Genomic DNA, 15,697 nt, shown 5'->3' with positions numbered 1-15,697 from the left:
TTGCAAAGAAATTTAGAATTGGCCCAATTCACCCCCCCCCCTCTTGGGCATCTTGATCCTTTCACGTATCAAAGCTTATCCTTGGTCGGCATAATGAACAAAATGCTAGCACCAGCACCATTGATGTTGAGGGCGCCGTTGAAGTGTATCACCCAGTGCCTAGGGCAAGTAGCGGGGATGGGCTCTTGGATCTCGGTCCACTTAGCAACAAAGTCAGCGAGCGCCTGTCACTTGATGGTAGGCCTTCTTCTTAATTCAATGGAGTAAGTGCCGAGCTCAACAACCCACTTGATGATGTGGCCATTGGCCTCTTTATTGTGGAGAATGTCCCCTAGAGGGAACTCGGTGAAAGCTCTAGTTTGGTTTTGGTGAATTGATGAAACCCTAAGTGCTAACCTAGTTTATCAAGTGATCATGAGATAGGTAGCACATTCCAAGTGGTGAAGCAAATGAAGATCATGACATGATGATGGTGATGCCATGGTGATGATCAAGTGCTTGGACTTGAAAAGAAGAAAGAGAAAAACAAAAGGCTCAAGGCAAATGTATAAGTGGTAGGAGCAAATTTATTTTTGGTGATCGATACACTTAGTGAGTGTGATCACATTTAGGATCGATAGTCGTACTATTAAGAGGGGTGAAACTCATATCGAAATGCGGTTATTAAAGTGACACTAGATGCTCTAACTCATTGCATATGCATTTAGGATCTAGTGGAGTGCTAACACCCTTGAAAACATTTGTGAAAATATGCTAACACATGTGCACAAGGTGATACACTTGGTGGTTGGCACATTTGAGCAAGGGTTAGGAACTTCACTGGCGGAGTGTCCGCCCGTAGAGTACGGACAGTCCGACAGTGCCACCGATGCTCTATATAGAAAAGACAGAGGTCATTGTAAGTGACCGAATGCTAGTCTCGGTTGGACCGGTGCGTCCGGTTAGTGGCAGCAGTGAGCATGCGGTTTCGGTCTCATGACCGGACACTGGCATGAGAAATGATCAGACGCTCAGGGCTTGAGTTCGGTCAGTATGACGTATGATGACATATGCAGCGCACAGGGGAGACATTGACTGATCGGACGTGCGTCCGGTCGGGCATGACCGGACACGTCCGGTCGTGATTTTTTGCTTCTGGTACCTTACTAGAAACAATCGGACGTTGGTGTTGGTGCATCCAGTCACTTTGAGCAGCGTGTCCGGTCACTACTTAAATGTACAGATGACTGTTGAGATCGGGCAATCAGTGTTTGAAGCCAATGACATGTGGCAAGCATTGGGTGACCGGACGCTGGGGTCCTACGTCCGATCGATCTGACCGGAGCATCTGGTCACCCCGAGTTGTGCCCAGTGAAGGGGTACAATGGCTCTATTTCATGGGGGATTCTATTTAAGCCCCATGGCTGGCTCTAGCTCACTCTCTTGGCCATTTACATTGACATAGCAACCATGTGAGCTTAGCCAAAACCCTCCCACTCATCTCTGTCATAGATTCAACATCTTTGTGAGATTGGGAGTGAATCTAAGTGCATTGCTTAAGTGTTTGCATCTAGAGGCACTTGGTGTTCATGTTTCACTATGGGATTCGCTTGTTACTCTTGGTGGTTGCCGCCACCTAGATGGCTTGGAGCAGCGAGGATCGTCGAGCGGAGGTTGGTGATTGTTTTCAGCTCCGATCGTGGTGATTGTGAGGGGTTCTTGACCTTTCCCCAGCGGAGCGCCAAAAGGTACTCTAGTGAATTGCTCGTGGCTTATGTGATCCTCATCTTATGTTGGTTGTGTGGCACCTTATTGAGGGTTTGGCGTGTGATGCCAATTAGCGCATGAACCTCCAAGTGAGTGAATCGCCACAACGAGGACTAGCTTGCTGGCAAGCAAGTGAACCTCGGTAAAAAATCATTGTGTCATCATTTGATTCTGAGGTGATTGGTCTTCATTGGTATTCATTCTTGTGATTGATTGGCTCCTTCCTCGACATGGCGGTATAACCATCTTGCTCACTCTCTTTACATTACCACAAACTAGTTGTCAAGCTCTTTAGTGTAGCTAGTCATGAGAGCTTGTTAGTTTGGTTAGTCTGACTCTTTAGTTAGCTTTTGAGAGCGCACTAACTTAGTATAGTGACATAGCTATTGTGTGGATAGAAACTATATAAACTAGAATTGTGGTAGATGGCTTGCAATTTTAGTAGGCTAGCGCAACACTTGCTTCACCTCATAATTGTCTAACCGGTTTGCTAAGTGTTGTTGTAGAAATTTTTAATATGCTATTCACCCCCCCTCTAGCCATTAGGACCTTTCACCCGGTAACCATGGTGATCTTGTAGTACTCAAAGTAATTGCGGAGCTTGCACGACGTGATCAGAATGGCGTATAGCAACTTTTGAACCTGAGGATAACGAGTTTTGGGCTCATTAAGGACCTCGCTGATGAAGTAGACCGGACGTTGCACCTTATAGGCGTGCTCGGCCTCCTCGCATTCGATGACGATAGCTGTGCTAACAACGTGAGAAGTGGCGGTGATGTAGATCAGAAGAGTTTCATCTGGCCGAGGCACCGTCATGGTCGGAGGCTTTGTTAGAAACAACTTGAGCTGCTCAAAAGCTATGTCTGCCTCCTCCAACCAGGAGAAGCGCTCAGTGGCCTTGAGGAGTTTGAAGAAAGGTAGTCCCTTTTCACTGAGGTGCGATATGAAGCGACTGAGAGCAGCCATGCAACCTGTAAGCTTCTGTATATCCTTTATGGACGTTGGCCGTTTCATGTTGGCGATGGCGGAGACCTTGTCGGGGTTGGGTTTGATGCCACGGGCGCTGACGATGTAGCCTAGCAGTATGCCACATGGAACTCCAAAGATGCACTTTGAAGGGTTCAACTTCCATATGTACCTTTTCAGGTTGGTGAACATTTCTTCGAGGTCAATGATGAGATTATCGGCAGTCTTGGACTTGATGACCACATCATAGATGTAAGCTTCGATGTTGCGGCCTATCTGTTGATCGAGGCACATCTGGATGGGCCTTTGGTATGTCGCCCTAGTGTTCTTGAGTCCAAAGGACATGGTGGTATAGCAGTACGCACCAAAAGGCTGATGAATGACGTCTTGATCTAGTCATCTTCCTTGAGGGATATCTGGTGATAGCCGGAGTAACAGTCGAGGAAGAAGAGCAGTTCATAGCCGGCGATGGAGTCTACAACCTCGTCTATCCGAGGCAGACCGAAGGGGTCCTTAGGGCAATGTTTGTTAAGATCAGTGTAATCAACACACATGCTCCATTCTTTATTCTTTTTTTGAACGAGAACAAGGTTTGCTAACCACTCAGGATGATACACTTCTTTTATAAATCCAGTAGCTAGGAGCCATTTTATTTCTACCCAAATAGCCTCCTCCTTATCTAGCGCGAATCATCAGAGTTTCTGCTTGATCGGTTTGGTGGTCGGCGAGACATTCAAGGAGTGCTCAATCTTCTCTTGTGGTACCCCCGGCATGTCTGCAGGTTTCACAGCAAACACATCGGTGTTGGCACGTAGAAAGGAGATGAGCATGCTTTCCTATTTGGGGTCGATGTGAGCCCTAATCTTCATGGTCTTGGAGGGGTCGTCGAGGTCAAGGCCGACCTCCTTGGTTTCTTTGGACTTGGTAGAGGCACGTGGAGGCTCCAGCACTAGGATCTCCAGGTCATCGGCGGGCACTGTCTTGGCGTCGGTGACCACGTTGGCCTTCTAGATGGAGAGGTCGGTGGCTTCGGCGAGAGCGAGACTCTCTGTCTCGCAGGCATAGGCGATGGAGAGGTTGGCCTATGGGTTCAGGACTCCTGCAGGCGAAGGCATCTTCAACACCAGATAGGTGTAGTGTGGTACAGCCATGAACTTGGCCAGAGCTGGCCGACCAAGTATGGCGTGGTAGGCGGTATTGAAGTCGGCGACATAGAAGTTGATGTGCTCGATGCGGTAGTTGCTTGCCATGCTGAACTATACTAGTAGGGTGATCTCTCCAAGCAGTTTGGATGCCCTACCAGGTACCACACCCTAGAAGGAGGAGTCGGAGGGTGTGAGATCTCCTATCTTGAGCCCTAGCTCCTTTAGGGCTCCGGCGAAGAGGAGGTTCAGAGCATAACCACCGTCGACGAGCACTTTTCTAAAAAGAACTTTCTAGACGGTTGCGTCGAGGACGAGAGGGAAATGCCCTATGTAAGGAATATTCGCCCACTGATCAGCCCTACTGAAGGTGATGGGGACCTCAAACCAGGAACGATAGCTGGGGTTAGCGACGGCATCTTCCGCATTGACGGTGAGCATCCAGCGGGCAGTGAGCTTCCTTTCTCTTCTGCTTTTGGTGGAGGCGAGGCCCCCAAAGATGGGGGCGACCACCTTGTCATGATCCTAGAAGGCATTGTTGTTGCCCCCAGGTAGTCGGCGGCCTCTGGCTCCATCGTTGTTGTCGTCCTACTTTTTGGCCTAGAACTCCTTAGCCAAGCCGAGGCAGTCCTTCATCTTATGCTTGACATTCTTGTGGAGAGGGCATGGGCCGTTGAGGATCTTCTTGTATTGCTCATCATAGTTGTGCTTGGCGTGAGGTTCATCAACAGTGGTGACATTGTGGTCTGGTCAGCGGCGGCGATATTGACTAGACTTGGATCCTTCTGGCCGATCACGGCCGCTGTCCCGATGGTGACTGCGGTCATCATAGCGGTGGTCATTATGGTGCCGGTCATCAAGGCGATTGTCGCTGTGGCGAGTTGGGCAATGAGTGCCCGCATCCTCATTGAAGTGCACCTTGGCTTCCTCGGTGTCGATGTACTTGTTGGTAGTCGTAATCATCTCACCAGTCCCCATTGGCAGCTTACGATTGAACTTAGAGCAGAGGTCATGGTGATGGAGTCCTCGAACGAAGGCGGTAATGACCTTAGCTTCCATGATGTTAGGAATAGAATTCCTCATCTTAGAAAAGCATCTGATGTAGCTACGGAGGAGCTCAGATGACTTCTGATAGATGTGGTTCAGATCATGCTTGGTGCTCGGCCAAGTACACATAGTCATGTAGTTGTCGATGAAGACCTTTTTTAGCTCTTCCTAGGATCCGATGGAGTCTAGGGCAAGGCTTGTGAACCAGTTCATCATGGTTGGTGTGAGCATGATGGGAGGATAGTTTGCCATGACACTAGTATCTCCTCTGGTGGCATGAACAGCAGTGGCATAAGCCTATAGCCAATGTGTGGGGTTCATCTGTCCCTCGTGGGGCTTGACCCTAGTGATTTTGAAACCACAGGGCCACTGGAGTGTTTGGAGTGCCCTCAAGAATGCTGGGGGCCCTTTAGGATTGTCGGTGTCATGATCTGCAGTGTTGCCGACGTTGAGCAGCTTAAGAGCTGAGTCTAGGTTACCGAACTCTTGCTCGTACTCTTGATGGTGGCATACTTCTTCTTCATGATGACCGAAATAGAGCTTGTCAATATGTTGTCGTGCATCTCGGAGATTGTTGAGGTGCGCTCGGACGTCCTGGTTGACCACCTGGTTGTGTTGGCAAGGGTGTTCTATGTGGTTGCCCCTAGCTTCCCCCTGGAGGGGTTGTCTATCATCGTGGTGCTGGTCGGTGAAATGACTTGGGTGGCGATTGGATCTTGGCGCGGCTGATCGACGAATTGAGCTTGTGGAGTATGAAGGCCTCTGGTCCTGGCGGATCTCGTTGACCTGGTAGTGCACCACTTTAAGTATGGTGGTGACCTTTGCGACCTCCGGTGTCTATAGGAGCCTGGCGAGCTCATTGGCGGCCACAGCCAGGTTGGCGCTTGGGGTCTTGTAGACGTCGTGGCCGTCAACATAGACAAATTCATTGTCGAGGTTGCGGTGGAGTTGGTGTGGCCTTCCTTGCGAATCAAGCTGAGCCTCGACCATCGCAAGGGTGGCCTCATTTGCTTAGTGCTATGCACGGTTGATGTTCCTATTGACGTAGGCGATGCGGTCCTCCTCAGTTTCCTCTTCCCACGGGGGGTTGTCGACGCTGATGTTAAAGATTGCGCCTCCACAGAAGGGAGGAAGAGGAGGTTGTTTGGCGGAGGTTTTGGCGACAGTCTCCATAGAGCCCTAGGACTTAGAGTCTGGATTCTCCTCCAGGATGGTTTGGAGGGATGCTCCAGGGCGTCGGCCGACGTGTAGCATGTTGATAACCGGTGGAGGCTGGTCGGTGATCTGGTTGGCGGGAGGTTGGACATCTCTGACCTGGTCGGTGAACTTGCCCCTTAGGGCATCTTTGTAGGTGGCGGCAAAGTTGGTGAACCCGAAGGATAGGGCCGTAACCCCTAGAGTTTCCTAAGCATCCTCCATTAGATCTGGATTGGAGGGTGATCGGCGCTGAACTAGAGTGGTTAGAGCCGATTCTATGATGGAGAGGCAATCGGTGAGCTTTTGGCCGACCTGATCGATGGATGCAATTAGATTGTCATTATTGATTTGCCTCCTCTGGTAGCAGGGGAGCGGGCGGTGAGTTGTCGGCTAAGACAACCTCGGAAGCGGTTCTACGTTTGGATCTATAGTCATAGGTGTTGGGGTGATCGGCGCAGTATTGATCTGCATCAGCTCGATGAGCTCTTCGACTCCATCAGCGTTGATGATCCATGACATCGATCCGACCATGAAGATCTGGCCAGGCTGTGGGTGGGACGAAGAGCCTATAGAACGTACCATCTTGTTCGATATAGAAACAACATGTACACCCCTACTTGGTGCGCCAACTGTCGACAGAATATCGTCGGTAGTCCTCTGAGGGGTATTCTACGAAGGTAGATTGATCGGTAGAGATACGTGTAATCGAGAACAAGAAGGCAATAGAGACACATGAGTTAGACAGGTTTAGGCCATCAGTATGACGTAATACCCTACTCTTGTGGTCTGTTGAATTGTATTGGCTATCATATGATATTGCGTGAGTTTGGAGTGGATCCCTGTCCGCCTTATGTAGTCCGAGGGCAGGGTTACAAGTCAGTTAGATCTAGGAGATAATCGGAAAGTAATAATAGATTACAGGAATCATGGGATCATACGTATCCTAATAGATCTCGTAGTATCTTTAGGATATCTTCCCGGTGTCTTGCGGGAGGTGCTGAGTAGCATCGTGAACCGCAAGGCTTCATCTTTTGGGTTGGGCCGCCCCTGGGGGCACTGCCCATGTGGTCTATCGTGGGTATCTAGGGTCATGCCCCCCACAACGTTGAACAGTGGGTAAATGAGCTAAATGACTGTTTAGGCGAACAGTCGGTGGTTGCAACAGCAATTATTTATAATGCAGCTGAACAGTCCCTATATCTCTATCAGTTGTTATTATTGTTGTACGGTGAGCTAGTGATTCAAATTATATTTGGACTTAGACTCAAGAGAGGTGCTATTATGACTTCTAAATCTATTATGGTTTGAGTGTAGAATCCTCCTAGAAATACTCCTACTTGTATGTGTATGAAGGCCTTGTAGGGGACTCAAATCCTACTTGCTTGTAAGGAGCAATAATTAGGAGTGGTCAATGGGATTAGGCTAGACAGTTCTATGGCATTATATTCTTATATAAGGCAAGAGTTAGTGGGTCCTTGTGGGGGGTATGACCCCGGATACCCATGGCAGTCCACATGGGTTGCGCCCTCAGGGGTGGCCCAGCCCACAAGACAAAGCCTTGCGGGGCACGACTCTGGTCGGTGCCTTCCGCAAGGCATCTAGAAGATATCCAGAAGATACTACGAGATCTATTAGGATATGTATGATCCTAAGATTCCTGTAATCAGTTATTACTTTCTGGTTATCTCTCAGATCTAACCGACTTGTAACCCTGCTCCCTAGACTATATAAGGCGGATAGGGACCCCCTCCAAACTCACGCAATATCATACTATAGCTAATGCAAACCAATAGACCACAAGAGTAGGGTATTATGTCATACTGACGGCCTAAACCTGTCTAACTCATGTGTCTCTATTGCCTTCTTGTTCTTGATCTCAAGCTCCTCTGCCGATCAATCTACCTTCGTGGGATACCCCTCGGAGGACTGCCGATGATATTCTATCGACAGTTGGCACACCAGGTAGGGGACTGTGTGTTGTTTCCTTGTCGAACAAGATGGTTTTTTCCATAGGCTCTTCGTCCCTCCCATAGCCTGGCCGGATCTTCATAGTCGGATCGATCTCCTAGATCATCAACGCTGATGGAGTCAAAGAGCTCCTCGAGCCGGCACAGATCGTTTCTACGCCGATCATCCCTGCACCTACGACTATAGATCTGATCTTGGAACCACCTTCGAGGTCGCCTTCATCAGCAACTCACTGCCCGCTTCCTCGCTACCAGAGGAGGCAAATCAACAATGACGATCTGATCGAGTCCATCGATTGGGTCGATCTGAAGCTTGCCGATTGCCTCTTCATCGCCGAATCGATTCTAGACACTCTGGTTCAGTGCCGACCACCCTCCGATCCAAATCTATCAGAGGCTGCTTGGAAAACTCTAGGAGTTGTGGCTCTGCCCTTCGGGCTCACCAACGTCGCCGCTACTTACCAAGATGTCGTAAGGGAAAATTCGCCGACCAGGTGGGAGACGCCCATCCACTCACCAACTAGCTTGTCATCCTGCCTCCGCTAGCCATCAACATGCTACACATAGGCTGGTGTGGTGCCCCGGAGCGTCCCTCCAGACCATCCCGGAGAAAAATCTAGGCTCTGAGTCTCAGGGCTCTACGGAGACCCTCGCCAAAACCTTCATCGAGCAACTCCTTCTTCCACCCTTTTGGGGTGGCGCGATCTTCAATGTCAACATCGACAGCCCTCCTTCGAATGGAAAACCGAGGAGGAATGTGTCGCTTGTGAGAACCAAAACATCAACCGCGCATAGCGCCGAGAAAACGAGGTAGCCATTGCGAGGGCCAAGGCTGCTCGAAATAATCAGCTCGACTCACAAGGAAGGCCACTCCTGCTCCACCACGACCATGACAAAGAGTTTCTCCGCATTGATGGCCACGACATCTTCAAGACTCCAAGCACCAATCTGGCAGTGGCCGCCAATGAGCTTGCCCGCCTCTCACAGACACCCGAGCTCACCAAGGTCACCGCCATGCTTAAAGCGGCACACTGTCAGGTCAATGAAATCCATGAGGATCAGAGACATTTGTGCTCTACGAGCATGATTCATCGATCAGCTACGTCGAGATCCAATCACCGCCCCAGTCAAAGCCATTTCACCGACCAGTCACCGCCTCTCTAGGGGGAAGCCGGGGGCGACCGCACCAAACACCATCGCCAGCACGACCAGGAGGCCAAACAGGACGCTTGAGTGCACCTCAGCAACCTCTGAGATGCACGATGGCGTATCGAGCAACGCCGCTTCGGTCACCATGAAGACGAAGTACGCCGCCGCTAGGAGTACAAGCAGGAGTATGGAAACCTAGACTCAGCTCTCGAGTCGATCGATGCCGGTAACGCTGTGGCCAACGCCGACCACAACCCCGAAGGGCCCCCAGCGTTTACGAGGGCACTCCGAATACTTCAGTGGCCCCATGGTTTCAAAATCACTAGGGTCGAGCCCTACGAGGGAAGGATGAATCTAATACAGTGGCTATAGGCTTATGCCACCGCTGTCCACGCCACTAGAGGAGACACTAGTGTCATGGCGAACTATCTCCCCGTCATGCTCACGCCACCTACCATGAGCTGGTTTACTAGCCTTGCCCCAGACTCCATCAGATCTTGGAAAGAGCTAAAAAAGTCTTCATCGACAATTATATGGCTACGTGTACTCGGCTGAGAACCAAGCATGATCTCAACCGCATCAACTAGAAGCCATCCGAGCTCCTCCATAGCTACATTCGATGCTTTTTTGAGATGAGGAATTCTATTCCCAACATCATGAAAGCTGAGGTCATCACCACCTTCATCCAAGGACTCCACCATCGCAAGCTTCGCTCCAAGTTCAATCGCAAGCCGCCCACAGGCATTGGCGAGATGATCACTACTGCCAACCAGTATGCCGACACCGAGGAAGCTGAGGTGCGCTTCAATGAGGATGCAGGCACTCATCGCCCACCTCACTGCTACAATGACCGCCCTGATGACTGACACCACAATGACCACCGCTTTGATGATCGTAGTTACCATCGTGACAGCGGCCGTGATCGAACAGAAGGACCCAAGTTTGGCCAAAATCGCCGTCGTCAGCCAGACCACATCGTCGCTGCTGTTAGTCAACCTCATGCCAAGTGCAACTACAATGAGTAGTACCAAGAGATCCTCGATGGCCCATGCCCTCTTCACAAGAATGCCAAACATAAGATGAAGAATGGCCTTGGCTTGGCTAAGGAGTTTCAGGACAAAAAGCTGGAAGACGACGCCAATGACAGAGCCAAAGGCTGCCAACCACCTGGGGACAACAACAATGCCTTCCAGGACCACGGCAAGGTGGTCGCCACCATCTTCGGGGGCCTCACCTCCACCGAAAGCAGAAGAGAATGGAAGCTCGCCGCACGGCGGGTGCTCTCCGTCACTACGGAAGACGCCACCGCCAACCCCAGTTATCGCCTATAGTTTGAGGTCCCTATCACCTTTAGCATGGCCAACCAGTGGGCGGACATCCCCTACATAGGGCGTTTCCCCCTCGTCCTCGACGCAACCGTCCAGAAGGTGCTTTTCAGAAAGGTACTCATTGACGGTGGGAGCGCTCTGAATCTCCTCTTCGCCGGAGCCCTAAAGGAGCTGGGCCTCAGGTTATCAGATCTCACACCCTCCGAATCCTCCTTTTGGGGTGTGGTACCTAGCAGGGCCTCCAAATCGCTTGGAGAAATCACCCTACCAGTATAGTATGACACGGCAAGCAACTACCACGTTGAACACATCAACTTCTACGTCGCCGACTTCAACACCGCCTACCACACCATACTTGGTCGGCCAGCTCTGGCCAAGTTCATGGTTGTACCGCACTACGTGTATCTGGTGCTAAAGATGCCTTTGCCTATAGGAGTTCTAGCCCTACGGGCGAACCTCTCCATCGCCTATGGTTGCGAGACAGAGAATCTCGCTCTCACTGAAGCCACCGACCTCTCCATCCAGATGGCCAGCTTGACCACTGAAGCCAAGACGTTGCCCGCCGACGACATGGAGATCCCAGAGCTGGAGCCTCCCCATGTCTCCACCAAGTCTAAGAATATAAAAGAGGTCAGCCTCAGCCTCGACAACCCCTCCAAGACCATGAAGATTGGGGCTCACCTTGACCCGAAATAGGAAAGCACGCTCGTCTCCTTCCTACATGCCAACACCGATGTGTTTGCTTGGAAACCTGCAGACATGCCGAGGGTACCACGGGAGAAGATCGAGCACTCCTTGAATGTCTCGACGACCGCCAAACTAATCAAGCAGAAACTTCGTTGATTCGCGCCAGACAAGAAGGAAGCTATTAGGGTAGAAATAAAATGTCTCTTAGCTATCGGATTTGTAAAAGAAGTGTATCATCCTGAGTGGTTAGCAAACCCTGTTCTTGTTTGACAAATGAATAAAGAATGGAGAATGTGCGTTGATTACACTAATCTTAACAAACACTGCCCTAAGGACCCCTTTGGTTTGCCTCGGATAGACGAGGTTGTAGACTCCACCGCTGGCTGTGAACTGCTCTCTTCCTTGACTGTTACTCTGGCTATCACCACATCTCCCTCAAGGAAGAAGACTAGATTAAGACGTCATTCATCACACCCTTCGGTGCATACTGCTACAGCACCATGTCCTTTGGACTCAAAAACACTGGGGCAACCTATCAAAGGGCCATCCAGACGTGCCTCGATCAACAGATCGGCCGCAACATCGAAGCTTACATCGATGATGTGGTCATCAAGTCCAGGACCGCCGACAATCTTATTGCTGACCTCAAAGAAACGTTCACCAACCTAAAAAAGTACCATGGAAGTTGAACCCTTCAAAGTGCATCTTTGGAGTTCCATCCGGTATACTGCTAGGCTACATCATTAGTGCTTGTGGCATCGAACCCAATCCTGACAAGGTCTCTGCCATCACCAACATGAAACGGCCAACATGCGTCAAGGATATACAAAAGCTTATAGGCTGCATGGCTGCCTTAAGCCGCTTCATATTGTGCCTCGGCAAAAAAGGGCTACCTTTCTTCAAACTCCTCAAGGCCTCTGAGTGGTTTTCCTGGTCGAAAGAGGTAGACACAGCTTTTGAGTAGCTTAAGTTGTTCCTAACAAAGCCTCCAATCATGACGGTGCCACGGCCAGACGAAACTCTCCTGATCTATATTGTAGCTACTTCTCGCGTCGTCAGCACAGCAATTGTGGTCAAACATGAGGAGGCTAGGCACGCCTATAAGGTGCAACGTTTAGTATATTTCATCAGTGAGGTTCTTAACGAGCCCAAGACTCGTTATCCTTAGGTCCAAAAGCTGTTGTACGCCGTCCTGATCACGTTGCGTAAGCTCCATCACTACTTCGAGTATTACAAGATCGCCGTGGTCACCGAGTTCCCTCTAGGGGACATCCTCCATAACAAAGAGGCCAACGGCCATATCATCAAGTGGGCTATCGAGCTCGGCACTTACTCCATTGAATTTAGAAGTAGGCCTACGATCAAGTCTCGGGCGCTTGCTGATTTCGTCGCCGAGTGGACCGAGATCCAAGAGCCCATCGCTGCCACCAACCCCGAGCACTAGGTGATGTACTTCGACGGTGCCCTTAACATCAATGGTGCTAGTGCGAGCATTTTGTTCATTACACCGACCAAGGATAAGCTCCGATACATTCTTTGGATACACTTTTTGGCCTCCAACAACGCCGCCGAATATGAAGCATGTCTCCACGGACTCCGTATAGCCGTTGAGCTCAGCGTCAAATGCCTCATGGTATATGGGGACTCTGCGCTAGTCATCAACTAGCTTAACAAAGACTGGTCTTGCTCCAGCGAGAAGATGGTTGCATATTGCGCCGAAATCAGGAAGCTTGAAGGAAAATTCTACGGCATCGAGTACCACCATGTGGTACGCGACCAAAATCAGCTCGCCGACCATTTATCCAAGTTGGGCTCTTCTCGCATCGCGATTCCATCGGGGGTCTTCGTTCAAGATCTCCTAGCGCCATCCATTAAAGAAGATAAGGAAGTTTAGAAAGTTCTCCCCACCGAGCAGCTAGTACTGGCGGTACCTTCACCGGCCGCTGATTGGAGGGAACAATTCATCAAGTACCATACCAGCGCCGAAGTACCCGTCGATAAGACTAAAACTGAATGCCTAATCCATCGAAGCAAACATTACATGCTAGTGGACGGCAACTTGATGAGGAAAAGTGCCAAGGAAGGGATTCTGCAAAAATGCATCATTCGAGAAGACGGAGTGAAGTTACTTCTCGAAATTCACTCTGGTTCCTGCGGCAACCACGTGGCTTTGAGAACACTAGTCGGCAAAGCTTTCCAAGCTAGTTTTTACTAGCCCATGGCCATCTCTGATGCAGAAGACCTCATCCAACATTGTGAAGGATGCCAATTTTTCGCCAAGCAAATACACGTGCCGGCACAAGAACTGCAGACCAATCCATCTTCCTAGCCCTTTGCATGCTAGGGACTGGATATGATTGGCCCTTTTAAGCCAGTGCCAGGTGGCTTTTGGTACGTATACATTGCCATTGATAAGTTCTCCAAGTGGATTGAGTATAAACCGCTCGTCTTGGCTACTGCAAAGAAAGCAGTCGAGCTCTTCGAAGACATCATCCACAGATTTAGTCTCCCAAATAGCATCATCACCGACCTCAAAACTACATTTACTAGCCATCACTTTTGGGATTTCTGTGAAGACCATTGCATCTCCATCAAATACGTCTCTGTTGCTTATCCTAAAGCCAACGGCCAGGTCGAACAGGCGAATGGCATGATCCTTGATGCCCTCAAAAAGAGGCTATATCAGAAAGAAGAAAAGCACCCGGGTAGATGGCTCAAGAAGCTACCAGCTGTAGTTCGGGGACTGCGTACTCAAGCTAGTCGAAGCACCGGTGTGTCTCCATACTTCTTGGTCTATAGCTCAGAAGCCATACTACCAGCGGATATTGCCTTCCGAGGACCTAGGGTGGAAAATTATGATGAAGAGTAGGCCGCAGCTGTTTGGACAGAGGGCGTCGATAGGGCCGAGGAAGAACGCCTAATCACCTGTGTTCGCACAGCCAAATATCTAGAAGGCTTGCGGAGGTACTACAACCACAACGTCAAAGGTCATTCATTTGTTGTCGGCGACCTTGTTCTCCACAGAAAACAAAAAACCGAAGGGATGCACAAGCTCTCCTCCCCTTAGGAAGGGCCTTACATCATCAAAGAGGTCACTCGACTAGGATCTTATCACCTATGTGACTTAGACAGAATCAATGTTCCCAACTCATGGCACGCCGAGCACCTTATACGTTTCTATCCTTGAAACGCTCTAGATATGTACTCTCCACATTATGTTGAATAAAGTTTTGGTCTCCATAACTTGTCTCTACTTTTTCTCCATTGTGGTTTAACCCCCACTTATGGTTGCCGAGCTCTATGCTACTCCATAGCGAACTCCAATTCGAAATCACCATAACTGCGCTGACCATGTTTCTCCAAATCTCCAACGTTATCGCCGAACACATTTTCGCCAAAATCGCCGAACAATTTCTCCAAATCGCCGAACACGTCTTCTCCAAAAATCGCCGAATAAGTTTTCTCCAAATCGCCAAACGGTTTTCTCCAAATCGCCGAACATGTTTTTGCCAAAATCGCCGAACGATTTCTCCAAATCGCCGAACATGTCTTCTCCAAAAATTGCCGAATAAGTTTTCTCCAAATCGCCAAACGGTTTTTCTCCAAATCGCCGAACACTTTGCTCCAAATCTCTAAGATATTTCGCCGATCAACGAGCAGCATACTTTCTTTTCTGTTCTCTTCAGAGAAGACCTAGTCCCCGATCTCTCCCTACACATGCCACAAGCTCCATGCTCTGCATTATGGGTGGTTGGCTATGGTTCCTTGGTCATGCCTGTTCCTCCTACACGTCCACGAGCTCCGCGCTCGACGTTATGGACTATGGGCTAGCCAAGGTGTAGCACCCGGTTTTAAGAACAAAACCAGATACACACTATATGTGAGCCCAGGAAGTCAAATCTCACATATAGCCACAAATAAGGATAATATCAAGAGACAATACTTATTACATAACGTATTAGTAAAAAGGAAAATAACCTCAGAGTAAAGACAGCAGGAAAGTTGACTCCGATCTTCTGGCGAAGACTCCAAATCCACAGGGACGACTGACTGGTTGACCACAAGCCTAACTCCTCCAAACCAGCAATCTGGTACCCATCCGGGATTTTTATCCAATGTATAGAAAAGTAAAGCAAGCTGTAAGTACATGTCGTACTTAACAATTATATCATGGGGTTCATGAGGCTCAAAAGGGCTGACACTGGTTTAACTGCGATTAGCTTTAATAGGTCATCTTTTTAAGCAATTGAGTAGCAAAGAATTTATCATTCCCATAAACACATGATCAGGTAAACATGATTAACGTATAGCATAAACAATCAATTATTAGCATCATCATTATCCATTAGTAATCATCTCTATTCCATAAGGGTCCAAGGCCGCTCGTGTCCGTGAGCACGGCTGTTATAACAGTTTTATACTCTGCAGAGTTTGTACACGTTCACTGTGAGTTGTGATTTACCCTTTC

General features: G+C 49.4%; 1 protein-coding gene across 1 annotated transcript; it reads right to left on the bottom strand.

Annotated features, from left to right (window-relative positions):
• Positions 1-2,298: 2,298 nt before the first annotated feature.
• On the bottom strand, positions 2,299-2,760 carry LOC136510984 (uncharacterized). The gene has a single exon (XM_066505243.1). The coding sequence runs from the start codon at positions 2,758-2,760 to the stop codon at positions 2,299-2,301; it is 462 nt and encodes a 153-aa protein (XP_066361340.1).
• Between the last annotated feature and the right edge of the window lie 12,937 nt (positions 2,761-15,697).

The sequence above is a fragment of the Miscanthus floridulus genome, chromosome 16 (assembly GCF_019320115.1).
Source record: "Miscanthus floridulus cultivar M001 chromosome 16, ASM1932011v1, whole genome shotgun sequence".
Lineage (NCBI taxonomy): Eukaryota > Viridiplantae > Streptophyta > Magnoliopsida > Poales > Poaceae > Miscanthus > Miscanthus floridulus.
Note: the sequence above shows the minus strand (reverse complement) of the source record. Positions and strands in the feature narration are given on the sequence as shown.

What these genes read in the sequence shown, in the direction of transcription:
- LOC136510984 (XM_066505243.1), bottom strand. Translation starts at nt 2,760, where the DNA reads ATGAAACGGCCAACGTCCATAAAGGATATACAGAAGCTTACAGGTTGC.